The sequence below is a fragment of the Empidonax traillii genome, unplaced genomic scaffold (genome assembly GCF_003031625.1).
Source record: "Empidonax traillii isolate 1590-97213 ecotype Southwest subspecies unplaced genomic scaffold, ASM303162v1 scaffold1000:size392382, whole genome shotgun sequence".
Lineage (NCBI taxonomy): Eukaryota > Metazoa > Chordata > Aves > Passeriformes > Tyrannidae > Empidonax > Empidonax traillii.
The window spans coordinates 282,088-300,130 of NW_020956193.1; the positions used below are offsets into that span (position 1 = coordinate 282,088).

The following is an 18,043-nucleotide window of genomic DNA, read 5'->3' on the forward strand; positions in this document are numbered from 1 at the left end:
AGATAATTCTCTTTATGGAACTCTCCATTTTAGAGCCAGGTGGGACTAAGCAAAAAAGAAAGTTTCCTCTCCTGTGACATGACCAGCTAAAAGTAGCAGAAATTCACAGAAGAACCTTTGCTGGCTTCAGTCACATCCTCGAGCCTGTGAGTGTTTGCAGCCCTTGCAGCAATCCTGATCCTCCTCCCAAAAAACTGCCACCACGGAACCAGGGAGCTCCAGCAATTCCCTGCAGGTCAGAACGGGGCAGGAATTTATTTCTAGCACAGTTTGCCTCCAGGTGCTGGTTTCTATTAGCACTAAAATGTCCTGAGAGTAAGAAATTCCCTTCCACATCCTGCCACCTCCTCGTTCCGTGACTGCTTCTAATCGCTCCCCACTGCGGAGCGAGGTGCTGCACCTGAGAGGAGGTGGCAGGAGATGCAGCCCTGCTGCTGGTTTTCCCATCACAGGGCCAGATGACCAGCTTTGCAGCTCTCCCAAAAGGCAGGCAAGGAGCGCTGTCCCCACACAACGCAGGGAAACGAACCGGATTCTGCAGCTAAAAGTCAGTCAGTAACGTAAAAGTCACCTGAATGACACGTTTATTGTACGAGTCGGAAAGAAACCCTGAGTTACCAAGCTGGAGAACAAAGTTAAATTAAAAAAAAAAAAAAAAAAAAATCAAGGATGGTTTGGTTCAGAAGGTTCCTGCTTGAAGGGAAAGGGAAACCCCAAAATGGTAAAAGCAGCAGCCAGAGCCAGCCCAAAGCCTCAGCTTTGCCAAGGAGAGGGTTCCCTTGTCGTCCCCACCTGCCCAGGTGACAAACTCCCATCTGGTGATGGGAGAACACAGAGATGTGCGGGGCAGAGGGAAGGAAGGAGACAAACCTAGGGGGGTGTTCTGGACAGCTGAGCATCTGAGGGAAGGTTTGGAAAACCCTTTTGTTCAGAGAACTGAACTGCTGGCTGGGCTGGGGGAGAGCGGGAGGGAGGGAGAGACGGAGGCTGGAAAATCGACCCTACGTGGAACACGCGCACAGAAAGTGAAGGGGAGGGAAGTCCTTTAAGGACACGAGCACTGCTGGCTGGGAGGCTGCAGGGTCAGCTTTGGGAAGGGCATCCAAAGGTCTGAGGAGGGAAAAACCCCAGAGCCCAAACCCCAAATGTGATGCAGTCTTCCAGCTGCAGTGGAGTTGGAGAGGAACAATTCCAAGAAACGCCGTAGCGACAACAAATACCTGGCCCTACGCAGGGAAGGGTGAAATCAGAGCTGCTTTTTAGTGCCACTTGACATCGGTTATACATTCTAGTTCTCATATACACAGATGGATGTCTTTAAAAATTGACAATTTACACTTCAAAAAAAAGTTTTACAGTGAAGTTCTCTCGGCAAAGATCAGTCCACACGAGGAGGAGCCAGTCTTTCAGGAGCAGGAAGGCACTTGGCCTTTTGAGAGCAGGTCCCCAAGGGAGCTCCAGTGCAGACACTGACAGTCCCCTGTCCCCATCTTCCACAGGTGTGCAAAATCCAGTGTGTGCCTGCACCGTGTGGCTGCAGCCCAGCCCAGCCCGGCTTCACAGGGTGGTGGAGGGAAGTTTCTTCACCCTTCTCTGTGCCAGGATGGAGGATTCGATGGGCTTCAGCTGAGGGCTTGGCTTGGAGCTGTTCAGTGCAGAGTACGTGGCAGCCATTGCACCCTTGGAGAAAGGGAGGGGAGATGTAATTTAGGTGCAGAAGTCCTTTAGGTGTAGAGGAGCTATTTCAGATTCACGGCTTCACAAGACGCAGCCAAGCCCACAGACAAAGCCAGAAGCACCTTTCTTATTTCTTCAGATCTCCCTCCTGCACTGATATGCTGTTAAAGAACCTCCCTTTTCTATCTCCCCACAAACCCAGCTTGTCTGTATTGCCTCCCCTGCCCCACACCTCTCCAACCTGCCCTCCTGCTTTCCCACCCCACCACTGCCCCACCTGGACCTTCCCCGAGGTACAAGAGGAACCAGCTGAAGGCTCAGCCCAGACTTTGTACCTTCACAAGCTGAATGTCCTGGTGATTGAGCTGGCTCTGGGGTAAGCTGTCCTTCTGGGTTATCCACGGATGCTGCAGGACCTGCTTGGCTGTGAGACGCTGGTGAGGATCAACGTGGAGCATCTTTGATACCAAATCCTGAGGGCATCATTTGGAAAGCCAGGCTTTAGTAGATTTCATGCTTTAAATGCAAAAAAATACCACCTGTCTGCCCCCAAATGAGGTTTTAAATTCAGAGGCCGAGTTTGAAGTCCCCAGACATCAAACTCTTTTTGTATGAAATATGTTTTGGGCAGGCCTGGGAGCTATAACACAGCAGCAAAACCCCACATGGGTCAAGCACGAGGTTGGTTTTCCATGCAAATATTCACAGCCAGAACTAAAATAAAGCTGCTGTGGGGGAAGCAGGCACGGGGGAGAAGCCACACTGCTGGTTTTCTTCTCTCTCTTGTGTCCTCCCTCCCCAGCCTGCCCCAAACTTGCCTCACTGCAACTGGCCGTGCTTGTCCCCAACCCTTGAATGTAACACAGATATCAAACCCTACCTTGGCCATGTCAGAAATGGTGTCCCAGTTGCCTCCACTGATGGAGAACTTCCCCCCACCTATCCGGGTCAGGATCTCTTCTGGAGTGTCACTGGGACCGTTGGCAAAGGGAGTGCAGCTGGGGAGAGAGGAGAGGAGAGGAGATGAGAGGAGAGGAGAGAGCACTGGATTTGCTGGCCTGGGACACAGGCAGGGAGCACCAGTGGGCAGCAGTGAGTGAGGAGAGTCCTGCTGCCACTGCAGAGCAGGGGGGTCCCAGCCCCCATCCCTGCCTTCCAGTGGGACAGAGCCACTCACCCAGCGAGCATCGTGTACAGCAGAACCCCCAGGCTCCAGATGTCACAGCCCTCGTCGTAGCCTTGGCGCTTCAGTACCTGAGCAGAACAAAGGGGAAAAGATCAGGATTCCAATCTGACTTTGGTTTCATTTGGTTTCTTCTTCCTCACCAAGATAACTGAGTGGAAGATCATCCCACCTCTTTTAACAAGTCACTTAATGAGGAAGGGAAGCAGCCTGGGAAATCACTGGGGTTTTAAAGTCTCGGTACCCTAAGCAGACCTCTTGTGAGGGCAGTGCAGGTTGGAGGACTGCCCCGTAACTGCACTTGGGATCTCCTATTTGTTCAGTACTACAAGTTGCATCTCTGTAGTTCCCTCTTGCAGGGCAGGCTGGAGTTGGGAATGGGGGCGGATCCACTGTGCCAAGCGGGAGCACAGGGACGAGGGGGCTGCCAAAGGGGCTCAGGTCGGCACTTACCTCAGGTGCCACAAAGTTGGCTGTGTAGCAGGGAGTCATGAGGAGCCCATTCTCGGCCCTCAGCTGCTTGGCAAAGCCGAAGTCACAGATGCGAATGCTCTCGGGGTTTCCCGACTTGTCCACATAGAGAATGTTGCTGGGTTTCAGGTCCCTGTGAACCACCTGTGGAGCAAAGAAAGGGCCATTCTCAAACCCCAGGTAGATAAAGGTCTGAAGCTGCCTGAGGACGCTCAGCCCCTGCTCTGGTCCCACATCTGCTTTGCCAAGAGAGCAACACCAGCGAGAAATAATTGTCCCGACGGAGGAGAAGGAGCACAGTGTAATGCCAGAGAATTCCCATAAAGACCATACTCACCCCTTGGGAATGCAGGTACTCCACTGTTTTACAGATCATGTGCAGGACTGAACTGGCTTCCCTCTCAGAGAAAAACTTCTGTCTGAGGATTTTATCCAGCAGCTCCCCTCCCCTCATCAGCTCAGTCACCAGGTACACGAACTTCCCGTCGTCGTACACCTTCCAAAGCAGACACGGAGAGGGGATTAACCAAAAAGTGCTTCCTTTTGCACTTCTACCACCAAGAAGCAGAGATCAGCAGAGGTGGCTCTGGGGATGCTTCCCCACCCCAGAACCATGGAATATCCTGAGTTGGAAGTGACCCACAAGGATCATCAAAGTCCAACTCCTGGCCCTGCACAGGACAACTCCAAGAATTCCCCCCGGCCCTGAGAGTGTTGCCCAAACACTCCTTGAGCTCTGGCATCCTTGGGGCTCTGGCCACTGCCCTGGGGAGCCTGTTCAGTGCCAACCAGCCTGTGGGGGAAGAACCTTTTCATAACAGAGCCAGAGGGACACATTGAGCTGGGCTGTTGGGCCAGCTGGAGCTCAAATCTGCTCCCTGAGCAGCCTGCACTTCCTAAACCGAAACAACAGGGAAGCCATTCAAGCCACACTCACATCTTTCAAGGTGATGATGTTTGGATGCTGCCCGTACCGCAGCAGGATTTCTATTTCCTCAGAAGGGTCTCGCTTGCTCTTGTCAATCACCTGCAGGAGTAGGGGAAGCAGCATTAGTCATAACAGGGTGAGAAAGGGGCCAGGACAAAGCACACAAGCTGAGTTTGGGGCTTTGCAGAGCTCCTGTGTCGTATCTGCTCCCCTGCTCTCTGTATCTCTAGAAATCCTCTAGTTGCCTCATCCGTTCTGCGTTCCCAATCCCCAAAGTTTTACGTCTGTTGTATTTGTTAAGATCTGGTGCGGCCGCGGCTCTGCAGGCAAAGGTGAGATGCTCTCCTCCCTCTGAGGGAAGGCATCCACAGCCTCTCTGGGCGAAAATCTAGCAGGAGAGCTCGGCTCAGTTCCGAGGGCAGGGCTCTGACCTTGACTGCGTACTCCATGTTGGTTGCTTTGTGGATGCAGCGCTTGCACACGGAGTAGGAGCCGACGCCGATCGCCTCCTTCACCACGTACCCGTCGCTGAACTGGACGTTCTTGCCGTGCAGCTGCTGCAGGGGCAGAGGGGAGAGATGAGCTGGGAGGGTTCAGGGAAGGCTTTGTGCAACGTGATGAGTTAACTGGCAGAGCTGGCAGACTGTCTGCTACATCCCACAGCTTCTCCTCCCGGCTGGGAGAGGGAGGAGAAGAGAACGAGGCAGATATAGGTCAGTGGGATAACGCTGTCTGCTCCGAGCACGGTGTGTTTGGGTGGCACCTTCAGCCCACAGGCATTTACAGACCCCCATCAGCACAGATCCACCTGGGGAGAGGAAAAGCCACAGTCCCTCGTTTTCCTGCCAACCTGTGCACAGTGTGACAGTCAGTGGAAAGAAAAGAAAAACAGGATGCAAGAATTCCCAACAGACACTGCCTCGGGCTTTCTGTCAGTGCTGCTCTGGACTGTGCAGACCTGGAATTTCTCTGCACCTTCAAACAGTTGTTCCAGTGTCTCCATTTCTTACCTGCACAACCGAATGCAGGGGTGGCTGGGCAGGTTTCACCTTGCCATCCTCCATCAGTCCGGTCGCCACGAAACTGAAGCCTCGGAAGAGCTGGTGGGCCCCTGCACTGGGGGGGACACCTGGGGAATCTGCAACAGCAGTGGAAACACAGCTTGAAGAAGGCTGGTTCTGCAAGCCTTCCCCATTCCCTGGAGCTGTGGCTGCTGCTGAGTTCGTTACAAACCAGAGCCACACCAGCAACACCCAGCTTACCCCTAACACCCTGCAGAGAATCCTGGAATCATCCAGGTTGATAAAGCCCTCCGAGATCAGTGAGTCCAACCATTCTCCCAGCCCTGCCAAGGCCACCACTAAACCACGGCCCCAAGTGCCACATCCACGTGTCTTTTAAATGCCTCCAGGGATGGGGACTCCTGGGCAGCTGTGCCAGGGTTTGACAACCCTTTCCATCAAGCAGTTTTCTTTAATATCCAACCTACACCCCTCGTGGCACAACCTGAGGCCATTTCCTCCTGTCTTGCTTGTGAGAAGAGCCCGACATGCGCTGGAACCACCTGGGCTGGCAGCACCAGCCCCAGGCACACCTTGCCCTGCTGGCACCGAATACTCTGGGGCATTAAACATCAAACCACAGAGTGTCACCTCCCGCAGGAAGCCCCACAAACCTTTCGGTGTGCGCGACGTAAATTCCGTGTCGAAATAGAAGGTGTCATCAGGCTGGCCCACTGCAGGCTTGAAGGGGGGCTTGATCTCCCTGCGGTACAGCTTCTGCAAAACACAGAGAGAGGGCTCTGACAGGTCCCAAAGGGTGCAAAGGCTGGCAAGGGGAGGGATTTTTGTGAAACTCCCCGGCTTAGCTAAATTTTAGCGGCAGCTCAGCAGCCTGAGGGAGGACTCCTTGGCTGGTGGGTTGCTCTTGAGTCAGTTTGTGGAGAAATATTACGAGTTATATCATATATTAGATCAAGAAAATAAGTGTTCTGTAGGCAACGTGCCCCCACTCCAAATGTAGTGTTTGTAAAGTATTTTCCTTGACAGGCTCTCCCACCTCCTCCTAACTCCCATTAGGGCTTTGCTGACATGAATCTCCCCAGGGATGGCCAGAGGAGATGCATTAGGGGGACATCCATATCCCAAAACTCCCACGAGTGCCTTTTTAAATTGCTTCTTGAAGCAAAAATTGGAAATAAGCTTTACTGGCATTGCTGGAGGGTCGGCCTAACAGCTTGCAGGGGCCTTGGAAGCATTAGGAGTGATCTTCAAATCCCTTACCAAGTAAGGGAAAACAGGGAAGAAACAAAATCGTGTGGCAAAGCAGGGAGTTGGCCAGAAGCGGTTGGGAAATGCCAGTCCAGTGATCGCCCTGATTTCCTTGCCAGGAATGTTTGCCCTGATTCCTTCCCACTTAGTGCAAGACAAACCTTGTGCCAAACCCCAATTAAAACCTGAGAGATGAGTAAATTCACACCGAGGTGAGGTGACAGGCAGCCCAAGTATGCAAGAGTTCGGTGGCAAACAGAATTTTAGTTTCGGGAGGGATTGTTGGAATGGACGGGGACAGGGGCTGGTGGCTGGTCAAGCACCATGACCACGCTATTCCTGCTGCCAGAAGTGAATTGCTGGTGCTGAATGGCGGAGAAATCTGCTTTCACGTTTCTGATACTCACGTTCCAGTCGATGGTGGAGTAGAAGGGATGGCGTTTGATCTCCTCCGCCCCATCAGGTCCAGAACCTGCAAGATGCACCACGGAGCACGTTGCACTAAACCCCTGACAAAGTGAGGGTGACTCTTGTGGACACAGCACAGGGTGGTGGAGAAACCTGGCTGCAACTAACCATTAACTGAGCACGAGTGTGAACACGCTGCTGACCCAGGAGGGTGAGAGAGGGCCCCGATACGGCATCAGGTGTATTCAGAAGCAAACCAAACAATTGTCTTACCTAACCTGTTGGCTGGATTCCTCTTGAACAGGGCTCTCAGCAGGCTCTGCGCCTCAGCGCTCAGGAACTGCGGCATGCCCAGCTTCGCTCTGGGGAGGAAGTTTTGCAATCAGCTGCAGGTTTTAAAGAAGTCAAGCCACAAGCTGACTGCAGCACCTCCACCCCCAAAAACTACAGTCACCTCCTTGGCATTTACACTGCACCCTCCAAACTTAACTGTTGGTAGGAAACCGCTTGCCAAACAACGCTGTTAAATTGCGAGAGCCCCCGGATTGCAACACGGCTCAAAAAGCAGCATCTCCTGTGCAGGCAGGAGAGAGAAACTCCTCTTACTTGAGGATGAGGGTCATGGTCTCCTTACGGTCCTTCCCCTGGAAGGGCAGCGCACCGGTGAGCATTTCAAACTGGGAGGGGAAGAGAAAAAGGGAGGGTCATGTTTGGGCAAGGCTGGGGGTTGCAAAGATCTCACTGCCCCTTCGAGAAAATCTTGAGGGATCCCAGGCCTGGCTCTTACAGAGCTCACAGGCATTGTGTTTTCTCAGGAGGAGCTTGGGACCACAAGGTTTGCAGCGGGAAACACGTTCGAAGGGGGAAGCTCTGGGATCCAGCAGCTGCCAGATGGTGGCACCAGATCTGCACAGACACCGACATCCCGGCACTGGGGTGGACACGGACACCCTCAGGAACCCCAGGAACCCCCCAGCCCACCACGAGAAACCCGCGCTCCTGGCTGGGTGCCGGGACAGCCCCTCACGGAGCCCTTTGGGGAGCACGGGGAACACCCCCAGGCCAGCAGGTCTGGCACAAACACAGACCCCTGTCTGGGTGTTTCAGAGCTGGAGCAGCTGCTCCTCCCAGTGCCCGGACTCGCTGACTGGGTACGTACCATTAAGACCCCGTAGGACCACCAGTCAGCGCTGTGCGAGTGGCCCTGGCGATTCACCACCTCTGGGGCCATGTACTCCACCGTCCCACAGAAGGAATAGGCCTTCTTCTCGTGGTCTATGGCCTCCTTACTCAAGCCAAAATCTACACGAGAGAAAAGCCTGTCAGCACACACCCGCGTGCCCCGAGCAGTCACACAAGAAGCTTCCACATTTCAAGGACCGACCTTGCTGGAGCCCAAGGCCTTGTGGAGTCCCTCACCTGTGAGTTTGATGTGCCCTTCTTCATCCAAGAGGATGCTACAGCAGGAATGGATAAAACAAGTTTTTACTGCCTGCAGTGAAGGCTGGTGAGAGCAAGCACAGCAGTGGATGGTCTGAGGTGCTGCCAAAATCCAGAGGACAAAGTTATCTGTCCCTTCTCCCAGTGCTTTAAGCTCCACCACCAAGACATGAGTGGGACCAGGAGCAGCTCCCTTCTCTCTACATCCTCAGCTTCACATTGAACAAATGACCTCCCCCCCAGTTTGCACTCTCTCTCTGACCCCCACATGCCCCAGGCAAGGAGAAACCAAGCCATGCAGAGGCCCAGCCTGGTGCCTTCTTCCCCCAAAAGGCTCTCAAACTGCTTAAAGCTGGAGGCCAGAGGCTGCCCAGGATTGCTGTTCACCCATGTGGAGCACACATGCTGCCTCCTGGCCACGGCCACTGATCTGAGGAGCAGCAGCCTTGGACTGGCACTGCCACCTCCCATCTGCCCGGCCTCGGGCTGCCCTCCAGCCCTGCCTGGGGGAAAGGCTGGCCACAGGCTCGGGGCTGGATGCAGGGCTGGGATCCCTGGCTCAGCTGGGCCACACGTACTTCTCTGGTTTGAGATCCCTGTAGATGATCCCCAGGCTGTGCAAATGGTCCAGGCCCAGCGCCAGCTCCGCGAGGTAGAACTTCACGTCCTCCTCGGTGAACATGACCTGCCAGGGGGGGACAGCAAGAGGAGAGGGGCTGGGGTCACGCTGCCAGCAGTGAGACCCTTCACGTCCATGTTGCCCCCTCCTGCTGTTTCTAGGTTTCCCAGAATTCACCCCCCATCCTAAAGTATCCATTGATGGAATCACAGAATGGTTCGGGTTGGAAGGGACCTTAAAGCTCTTCTTGTTCCAACCCCTGTCACGGGCAGGGACACCTTCCACCACCCCAGGTTGCTTCAAGCCCTGTCCAACCTGGCCTTGGACACTTCCAGGGATGGGGTAGCCACAGCTTCTCTGGGCAACCCGTGCCAGGGCCTCCCCACCCTCACAGGGAACAATTTCTTCCCAATATCTAATCTAAATCTCCCCTCTTTTAGTTTTTGTTATTAACGTGATGCTCAGCAGAAGCTGCTGCAGAGGTGAGACCTGCAGCCTGTGCTGCTGCTTTCCCAAAACACCCTCTCCTGTTGCCAGCTCTGGACTAGCAGCAGGTTTGGAGGCTGTTTCCACCCCTCTCAAGGATGAATCCCTTCTCCAGGCCATTAACCACAGACGAACTGGTAGCCTCAGCAACCCACCGAGATGCCAGAGCATACCCACCTCTTTGGAAAGCCGAGTGAAAAGGTCACCTCCTCTGAGGAAATCCAAGATGAGGTACAGCTTCCCCTCTGTCTGGAATGCTGAAACACAAGCCAGAGAGGGAATCAGACCCCTCCACCGAGGGAAGGCTCCATGGTGCTCCATTAATCACTTAAATCCCAGTGGCTCCAGTTGGGCAGATGCCCTGCGTGGTTACTGGGTTAAACGCAGGTAGGGCTGATATCTGAGGTAAAGGAGATGGTCTGTCTGTGCTGCTGAAATGGGAGCTCCCCACAGCACTCTGGCACTGCAGAAAATCCTCCCTTTACGGGCGTCTGGTTCCCTTCCAGCCCTGTGGAAAGGGCTGTTTTCCCAGGAGAGGCACTGGCCACTTCACAGGGAACAGAGCTGACTCCTGCTTGACTAGTTAACTCTGCTTTCTCAGTTTCTGCTGATTTAATGTTTTAATCCCAAGGATTTGATGTTTCAACCTCTTCCCTCTGTTCCCCATTCAATAGCTGGAGCGGGCATGGGGACCACAAGCCTTTCCAGGGAAGGATTTGTGTTAAGGGGATTGTGTTTTAAAGCAAAGAGTCTGCTGGAGCCTGCAGCCCCTCTCCCAGCACCCCAGCCAGCTCCACACTCACCATAGTGCAGTTTCACCACAAAGGGATGGTTCACATCAGCCAGGATGTCCCTTTCTATCTTTGTCCTTAGTCGATCACGCACTGTGGGAAGACAGGAGCAGCTCAGACACAGAAAAACCCCAGAGTAGCCCACTCTTGCCCTCAACCTTATGCCCTTGAGCACCAGGCAGCTGGAGCCAGGTGTCTTCCCACCTCCACCTCTGCAACAAGGGTCTGTTGCAGATGGAGAGAAAAGGAGGCTGTTTGGCTGGGATAAAGATGCTCCTCTTTTACCTAAACCACCCCAGGACTGCTGTGACATTTCCCCAGTGCTCTTCAAATCCTGGGGGATCAGAGCATCACAGCAAGAGCCTCCTTCCTACCTTTCAGAGTCGCCTTCTTGAGCACTTTCATGGCATAGAGGTGGTTGCTGTCTGGCGGTGTTATTTTTCTCACCAAGAAAACCTGAGGCAGAAGAACAGCACATTCACCAAGGCACTAAACACTGACAGTAGGAGCTGGATGCCTCCCAAAGTGGCAGACCTCACAGTAACCCTAAAAAGCAGCTGTACCTCATGGAAACCCCCATGGGGTTTTCAGGGAAGTGCTGTGTGTGGACTCCTCTCAGCTCCCCCCCCATCTCCAGCCATTGCAGCGTTTGTGTTTTCACACTGCACTTCCCTCCTCTTGCCTTCCACACCTCTTGCTCACTCCTGCAGCTCCCGTGGGGCTCTGGTTGATGCCTGGGAGCTGTGACTGGAAGCACTGATGCTTCAATGTACCACAAATCCAGCTGGTTTGCCAGTCAGATCAACTCCTTATTATTCAGGTCCTGCGTCCTCTGGATTTTTACCTCCTTCCTTCCCCTGGTGTCTCATTCTACCTGGTTTTAGGCAGCTTCAAACACACCCCACCTGCAAGTGGTGGACTTGGCAGTGTCACTGGTTGGACTGGATGATCTCAGAGGTCTTTTCCAACCCCAGTGATTCTCTGATTCTACAAAGCCACTGCTGCATTTGCCCAGGAAGCAGCACACAGTCCTGTGCAAGCCCCTACTGTCAGCTGATAACTGATTGACACGGAGCTGATTTAATGTGCCAGCAGATGGTCTGTTAAGAGACTGGATTATTTACATGTTGAAACAGATAAGAGTTACAGGCTACTTCCTTCCTGCTTCACAGAAGGGAAACTGGACCATAAACAGGGGCAGCTCCTGGCACACAGTTCTGAGGAGGGAGGAACATGCCTGAGCCCTCCAAGCCCTCGATTTACTGACAGTTTTGCAGGCAGCTAAAGAGCTGCAGGAGGCCCTTCTGCCCTGTGTGACACCTGCATTCAGGACATTCCTGCTCTCCTCCTGATCGTCTGCAAAAGGAATTACAGGGCCATTTGGACACTCCAGGCTGGCCCTCAGGAAAGGCATCCCTGCAGTCACCTTCCAGGTTGGAAGCACCCATTTGCTCAGGGGGGCTCATCCATCGGATTTTCACAGTCCAGTGGGAACCAGGAAAGCGGTTTTGTTGGGGACAGTCCCTTTTGTCATCAAAGTCACTTCTGTCACGGTACACAGGAAGGAGTGACCTCACCTTGCCAAAAGAGCCCTGTCCCAGCACCTTCAGGAGCTCGAACTGCGAGGGATCTGCCTTCTCAGAGCCTTCCTTCACATGGTGTGTGATGTTGATTTCCTGCACAACACCTTCTCCCTGGAAAAAGAGGGGACACGGGTTGGCAAAGACTCCTGGACGAGGGAAAGCAGCCCTGCTGGATTATGGAACAAGGCCTGGAGCTCCAGAACCCCGCAATGAGCACGTCTGAGAGAACCATAAAAGCTGGCGCTTGTCACAGGTGTCGACATCTGGGATAACTCAGTCAGGGGCAGGCAGCACCAGGCAGCCTTGGCAAACTCCCCACGCTCTCCCAGCAGCTCTGCTCGCTGTGGGTGCTGCGCTGCTTTGAACTGCATTTCGGAGGAGTGCCTGCAAAGCACCTTCCTTTTTAAGGCACTGGTAGCAAAAACAGGAGTGTTTATGCCACTAAAAATCCCACAACACACACACACACAAAAATACGGCACTGTTGTCAAAACAGGGCCAGGGCTGGCAAAAATCAGACATGTTGGAGCCCATCTGCTCGGCAATCTGAGCAACTCTGCAACATAAGTCTTAGTGCATCTTCAGCACATACAGATGATGCTTTAACAGACTCGAGGCTTCAAGAAGATTGAGGGGAAGCCAAGGTCTCTGGCACATGTTTTGTTTAAAACACATTATTTTGCTTACAAAAAAAAAATAAAGAAGAAAAAATAGATTCAATCAGCATAAATAGAATAAACTCATCGAAGGAGCCAGGCCAGCACTCCAGCACAGCCACAGACCCTGAGGTGATGCTGCAACACCTCCTGTTCCCAGCAAACCTTTTCCATACCTCTGATGACTGAAGCCCCCACCAGAAACACCTCGTGCTGCTTTCTATTGCATCCCAAACACACAGAGACTTTTTATACTATTAGTCCTCCATCTGTGCCTTTCCCTCTACTTCTCTTTATCATGCCTAGTCAGTACATGTGAACTTGGATTTCCTCTAAGCTTGACCTGCTCCAACCCCTCTCCCACAGGGCAGGCTGGACTCAACTTCCCACTCCTACAGACATGACTCTTACTCAGGCCATAAATCCCTTGTAGCTGGATGTCTTGTAAGGGCAAGTCCAGGCTCCTCAGCACTTCCCTCCCACGTTATCCAGTGCAGATATGGTCTGGTTGCTTTTTGGACTCAAAGGCCAGCAATTACGTTCCAAAGTGCATTAAACTCAGTTCTCCCTGTCCCTGGGGCAGACGTGGCCATCAGAGGCTGCAGAAAAGCTGCAGCTACCATTTCGTTTTTCCCCTTGCAGAGTTGGGGGGTGGGGGGGGTTAAAAGAAATTACACTTTGTTTTTACTAAAAGTATTCAGACCCTTGGCCAGGAGCCACCTAATCAGAGCATCTTTTAAACCCAACAGGAACAGAGTGCCAGGCCCTGCCTCTGCTCTGCCCCAGCCCCACTCCCCACCCTCCCAGCGCCTGCGGATGTGGTTGCCCACCTGCACCGAGCACCCTTCCCTCCCCGCTCCCAGGCTGGGCTTTTCTCCAGCTTAGGAAGTGGCTTTGTTTCCATGGTGGTGGCTCTGCTCTCTCCAGTGTCCCTCAGAGCTGGCAGAGGAGCCCCACATCCTCAAGGGGTGCAGCAGGTACAGCCCCAGCACACGACCACACACGTCTCACCCTGGAGCCTCACACACCTATGCTGAGAGGAGCATTTAAAATGAGCTCCTGTATCCACCTCTGAGGCATCTGGACCCATCCAGGACCCAGAGAAATTCCTCCCTGTGAGGGTGGGGAGACCCTGGCACAGGTTGCCCAGAGAAGCTGTGGCTGCCCCTGGATCCCTGGAAGTGTCCAAGGCCAGGTTGGACGGGGCTTGGAGCGACCTGGGCTGGTGGAAGGTGTCCCTGCCCATGGCAGGGAGTGGGACAAGATGAGCTTTCAAGTCCCCTCCAACCCAAACCATCCTCCTACCACAACTCCTCAGGAGCAGCAGAGCCCTGTTTCCACAGCTGTGGGAATTCTTTGCAACAGCAAAACCTGGCATGTTCAACTGCAAGTGGTTTCAGCAGCCCAAGCTGCAGCTGAGGGCAGGCAGGGTTTGCAGCCAGACCACACACACCAACGAGGCCACAAGTGGCACCAGCTCAGACACTGCTGATAGAGACACTGAGAAATGCTTTGAGATGCCATTTGGCGTCTTGCTGACACAAGGGAGTGTTTCCCTCCCATGGACTCCTCCAGTAGGTTGGAATTCAACGCTCAGGGCTCTACAGCCTGGCTGGTTAGCAGCACACCACAAGTGTCCAGCACAAAAACACACCGAGACAAGTTTCTTCCAACAACACCCTTAAAAAACCCGTCCCAGAAAGCAGAGAAAGAGAGAAGCAAACCAGACTGTTCCCAATATCCCTTGGGAGCATCAGCCAGCAGGAACAAGGGAAGCAGAGGGAGGCAGGGCCGTGGTACTGACCGGGCTGTTGAGCTGGTTGGGGACAGGCAGCTGGAGGCTGCAGGGCTTGGCTCGCTGCTTCCTCTGCAGCCACAGTGTGAGGAACGCCCAGAGGCGAGGGAGTTTAGGGTCACTCTCCATCCTCCCATCCCGATCCACATCGTCCAGCCCCAGGAACCGCCGCCCCCGCCAGCTCCCGGGGCTTTGGGGGGGCTCCCGGGGCGCTCGGGGTGCCGGAGGAGGAGATACAGGTGGTTGGAGGCAGTGGCAGATGCGCAGTGGGGATGAGAGACTCGGTCACACGGGGGCAGGTTCAAGCTCCCACTCCCCAGCAACAGCTCTTGTGGTTGGGACTTTTTTTTTTTTTTTTTTTTTTTTTTTGGTTTCCTTTTTTTTTTTTTAAAAAAATAATAATCTCACAGCCCCTCGTTCGTGTTTGGGTTCCCTGGCTCAGGCAAGGCACTGATAGAAAACACACGCACGGTATCCAGTTAAACTGATTTCCATCTAGTGCTGCCCGAATTTCACGTCAGGCTGTGAGCTCTGAGGTATTTCCACAACAGGGGAAAATTCTGAGAAGCCACTTTTCTCTTTAAAAAGGAAGAGGAAAGCCCTCGAGAACCCACAGAGAAGTGTGACACCACCTCGGAGAGCTGCACGTCTCTGCTCTCACACTGGTGCAGGGATGATGGGATTTGGGGTGAATCAAACCCATGGGCACCACTAGGATGTACATTCAGTCCTTCACCTGCATTATGCTGCACAAGACTCCTTGCTGTGGATGCTGGAGTTATCTAACAACACCCTGGGAATGTCCATGTGAAGTGTTTTTAAGGGCATTTCTGGATGCAGAGGTTCCGACCCCACTGTGGCTCGGATTATTGGCAGGACAGAGCAGGGGTTTTAGAGGGCTTGTTTTGCCTCCTTCCCCCTCCAAACCTGTTCCCCTTTGACCTTTCCATCAGGGCAGACAGATGTTTTCCACAGCAAGACCCTGGGGTGGGCAGGTAAGAAAGAAACCCCTCGAAATGAGTCAGAAGACACCCACACACCTTTGCAATTGGAAATAGCCCCGTGTCAGCATTATTTCTGAATTACTCCAGACAGCGCAGGGGATGAAAAGGGGATCTTGGTTTGGGCCAGAGAGACAAACTATGACTGTCTTGCCTCTTCCACCCCCAGAACGTGCTTTTTTGAGAACCGATAATGAAAGACCCAAATGACTTCACACCAGCCAGGTCCCAGCCCCACAGCGGGAACCTCGGCGGCTGGTGAGGCCCAAGGAGCTGGGAGCAGCACCGTGCAGATGCTGAGCACGGCCAGGAGCCCCCCCCAAAAAAATCAAACCTCCCTCGCCCTGCCACAGCCTAGGGAAGGAGAAACCGTGTCCACAACGTGCTGCCCCAAGATAAGCATCACCACTTCCAGGGAGGCCTCACGCTGCTCGGTGAAGCCGAGTGGGAGAGCTCGGCAGGAGCTGAGAAATCCTGTCCCAGTCAAGACAATTGTCCACGTCGTGTCTACCAGCACGAGGAGAGGAGCCTCAGAAAAAGACAGTAAAATCCCCCCTCCACCCCCCAGTCCGTCCACACAATTGAAAGTGCCCACCCCAGCAGGGAGACGAGATCAGAAAACCACAGGAGACGCAAACAGACGGCACGGAAAGGGGGCTGGTGAGGAGAGGAAGGAGGAGGAGGAGGATGAAGCCAAGTCCAGGATGTCACGTGAGCCGTGGCTGCTCTCTGTACCAGCAGTCCCCACAGAGCTCTCAGCTCTCAGGGGGGGGTGGCAGGAAAGGGTTTTGTTTTCAGAGAGGTCCCTGACGTGGTTTGAGCCGTCACGGGGCAAAATGCAAATGAAACAGATGAGTCTCCTCCAGGTGCCCCCTGCAAGGGGCTCTCCTACCTTGTCTGCTGAGTCCACGAGGTCTTTCTCTATCCAGGTGATGTCGGATTTCACCTGTGGAACAACAGACAAGCATCAGCACAGGGGGCTGTGATACCCTGTTAAAGGTTTCCCAACTAACTTGTTCAGCAAGCCCAGGCGAGCTGTTCGTGGTCACTGCTGGTGTCCCACCAGCCACTGCTCCTCAGGATGTGATTCTGAGCTGTGTGGTGGCTCCAGGAGAGCAGCTGGAGCCAGCTCCTGTTAGATAAATTTATATTGGCTTTGATGAACTCTGACAGAGTGCTCAGGACGCGGTGCTGGCACGTGGTGACACATGCTCCCCGAGAATCGGAGCACCAAGGAGAGAGAATTAATTTCTGGCAGGTTGATTAATGCCTAGGTCAGATTTTTACTCTCTGCTACGCCTGGACAAGCTCTAAAAGCATCTGTCCTGGGTCTGCAGGGAAGCTTGGCACCCCCATGGCAAAGACTGGGCTCCTCTCCTGGGCACACTCAGCAGTTTCTGAAGCAACCAGGAGGAACACACTCAAAAACCAGAGCTCCCCACATCCCTTGAGGGCAGGGCAGGGCCAGCCCAGCTGCTCTGACACGTCCCCAGCAGCATCAGAGGTGTCAGTTTATGCTGCCTCTGGGGCCAGATGTGAGTCTGTGAACCCTCACAGGGAGAGATGCAGAAGCATTTAAGGGGAGCTCAGGAAAGAACTTCTCAGCAAGGAAACAGCTCCTTCTCCTCCAATAAACTCAGACTTAAGGGAAGGAGTAAGTTTTTGCAAGGTCAGTAAGTTTTTGCAAGCTCAGTCCCTGAGCCTGGTGTGTTTTGATGAAGGTACAGAGATCTGCAATCTCATCTAGGTACTCTTTCCCCTGGTTTTCAGATCACGAGCCAAGTCTGAATAGAAAAATCACCCCCAAAAAAACCCCCCAAGTCAGACTTGAAACGTTTCCTCCGAGAGTTTCAAGTCTTTGGCTGGGGATGAGATAAAACATGTGACTGCAGGGAGCAAAGGGGGACCCGAGCTGTGACTTCTCTGGTGTTTTCTCTGGCAGTGTGAGAGCAGGATGGAGCCCACAGTGCCAGCAGTGACAACTGGGTGGGCACAGGGTGACCTGGAAGTGGGACAGGAGCTACGAAGAAGGAGAAGAGAAGGGAGGAGCTCCAGGAGAACAGTGAGATTAGAGTTAGGAATTAACTGATTTTCGGCTCCAGATCACAGGGGCCCTGCAGTCACCTCTTCTGCCTCCTCTCCACTGCTCTGCCCTTGCTGCAGGAGCATCCAGGATCTCTCTGGGACTGGGAGAAGGTGGCTGTCCTGCTGTTGTCACTGCAGGAAGCAGATGCTGGGGCAGCTGGCTGACACATCCACCAAAACCCCAACTGAACCCCTTCCTGAGTGAAAGGTGATCACAAAAACCTCAGCAAAACCCCCCTCCCCGGGGATCCCACCCACCAGGAAACCAGCTCCTTCCTGGCTCCTTCAGACCAGGCACCAGACCCTGCCTGGGATGGGGACGGATGGATTTCACTGGCACAAGCACGGATCTCTCTGCAGGCCCATCCCACCAGCACACACTGCCCCTGGCAGCTCCCAGCCGCCTTCCATCACCCACAGCCTCCAGAGGGGCATTCCAAACAGATCCCTGCACCTCCTGGGAAAGGGGATTTGCTGCTCCTGGAAAATATAAAGACACCCCCAGCCACCAGCCGGGGCTGAGCCCAGGAGGTCCCTCAAGTCAGAGGAGGAGACAACTTCTCTGAACTTCCCAACGCTGCCTTCACGGATGGCTGAGCCACCTCAGATCAGGGGCTGGGCACATACCAAGGGTTTGTTGTGTTTTTTTT

At 53.8% G+C, this 18,043-nt stretch overlaps 1 protein-coding gene across 2 annotated transcripts in view; it reads right to left on the minus strand.

Annotated features, from left to right (window-relative positions):
* Positions 1-567: 567 nt before the first annotated feature.
* The window catches only part of RPS6KA1 (ribosomal protein S6 kinase A1), a 38,053-nt gene continuing 20,577 nt past the window's right edge, over positions 568-18,043 (minus strand). For both annotated transcript variants that reach the window (XM_027903923.1, XM_027903924.1), the window contains 21 exons: positions 16,201-16,254; positions 11,851-11,967; positions 10,648-10,729; positions 10,286-10,366; positions 9,660-9,739; positions 8,956-9,062; positions 8,357-8,394; positions 8,097-8,239; positions 7,544-7,614; positions 7,211-7,299; positions 6,937-7,001; positions 5,935-6,037; positions 5,270-5,397; positions 4,691-4,816; positions 4,269-4,358; positions 3,669-3,827; positions 3,314-3,475; positions 2,855-2,931; positions 2,558-2,675; positions 2,013-2,150; positions 568-1,680 (listed from right to left, as the gene is read on the minus strand). In XM_027903923.1, the coding sequence (XP_027759724.1) occupies positions 1,558-1,680; positions 2,013-2,150; positions 2,558-2,675; positions 2,855-2,931; positions 3,314-3,475; positions 3,669-3,827; positions 4,269-4,358; positions 4,691-4,816; positions 5,270-5,397; positions 5,935-6,037; positions 6,937-7,001; positions 7,211-7,299; positions 7,544-7,614; positions 8,097-8,239; positions 8,357-8,394; positions 8,956-9,062; positions 9,660-9,739; positions 10,286-10,366; positions 10,648-10,729; positions 11,851-11,967; positions 16,201-16,254 (2,151 nt within the window). In that variant the 3' untranslated portion in view covers positions 568-1,557. The remainder of the gene's footprint in view (positions 1,681-2,012; positions 2,151-2,557; positions 2,676-2,854; positions 2,932-3,313; positions 3,476-3,668; positions 3,828-4,268; positions 4,359-4,690; positions 4,817-5,269; positions 5,398-5,934; positions 6,038-6,936; positions 7,002-7,210; positions 7,300-7,543; positions 7,615-8,096; positions 8,240-8,356; positions 8,395-8,955; positions 9,063-9,659; positions 9,740-10,285; positions 10,367-10,647; positions 10,730-11,850; positions 11,968-16,200; positions 16,255-18,043) is intronic.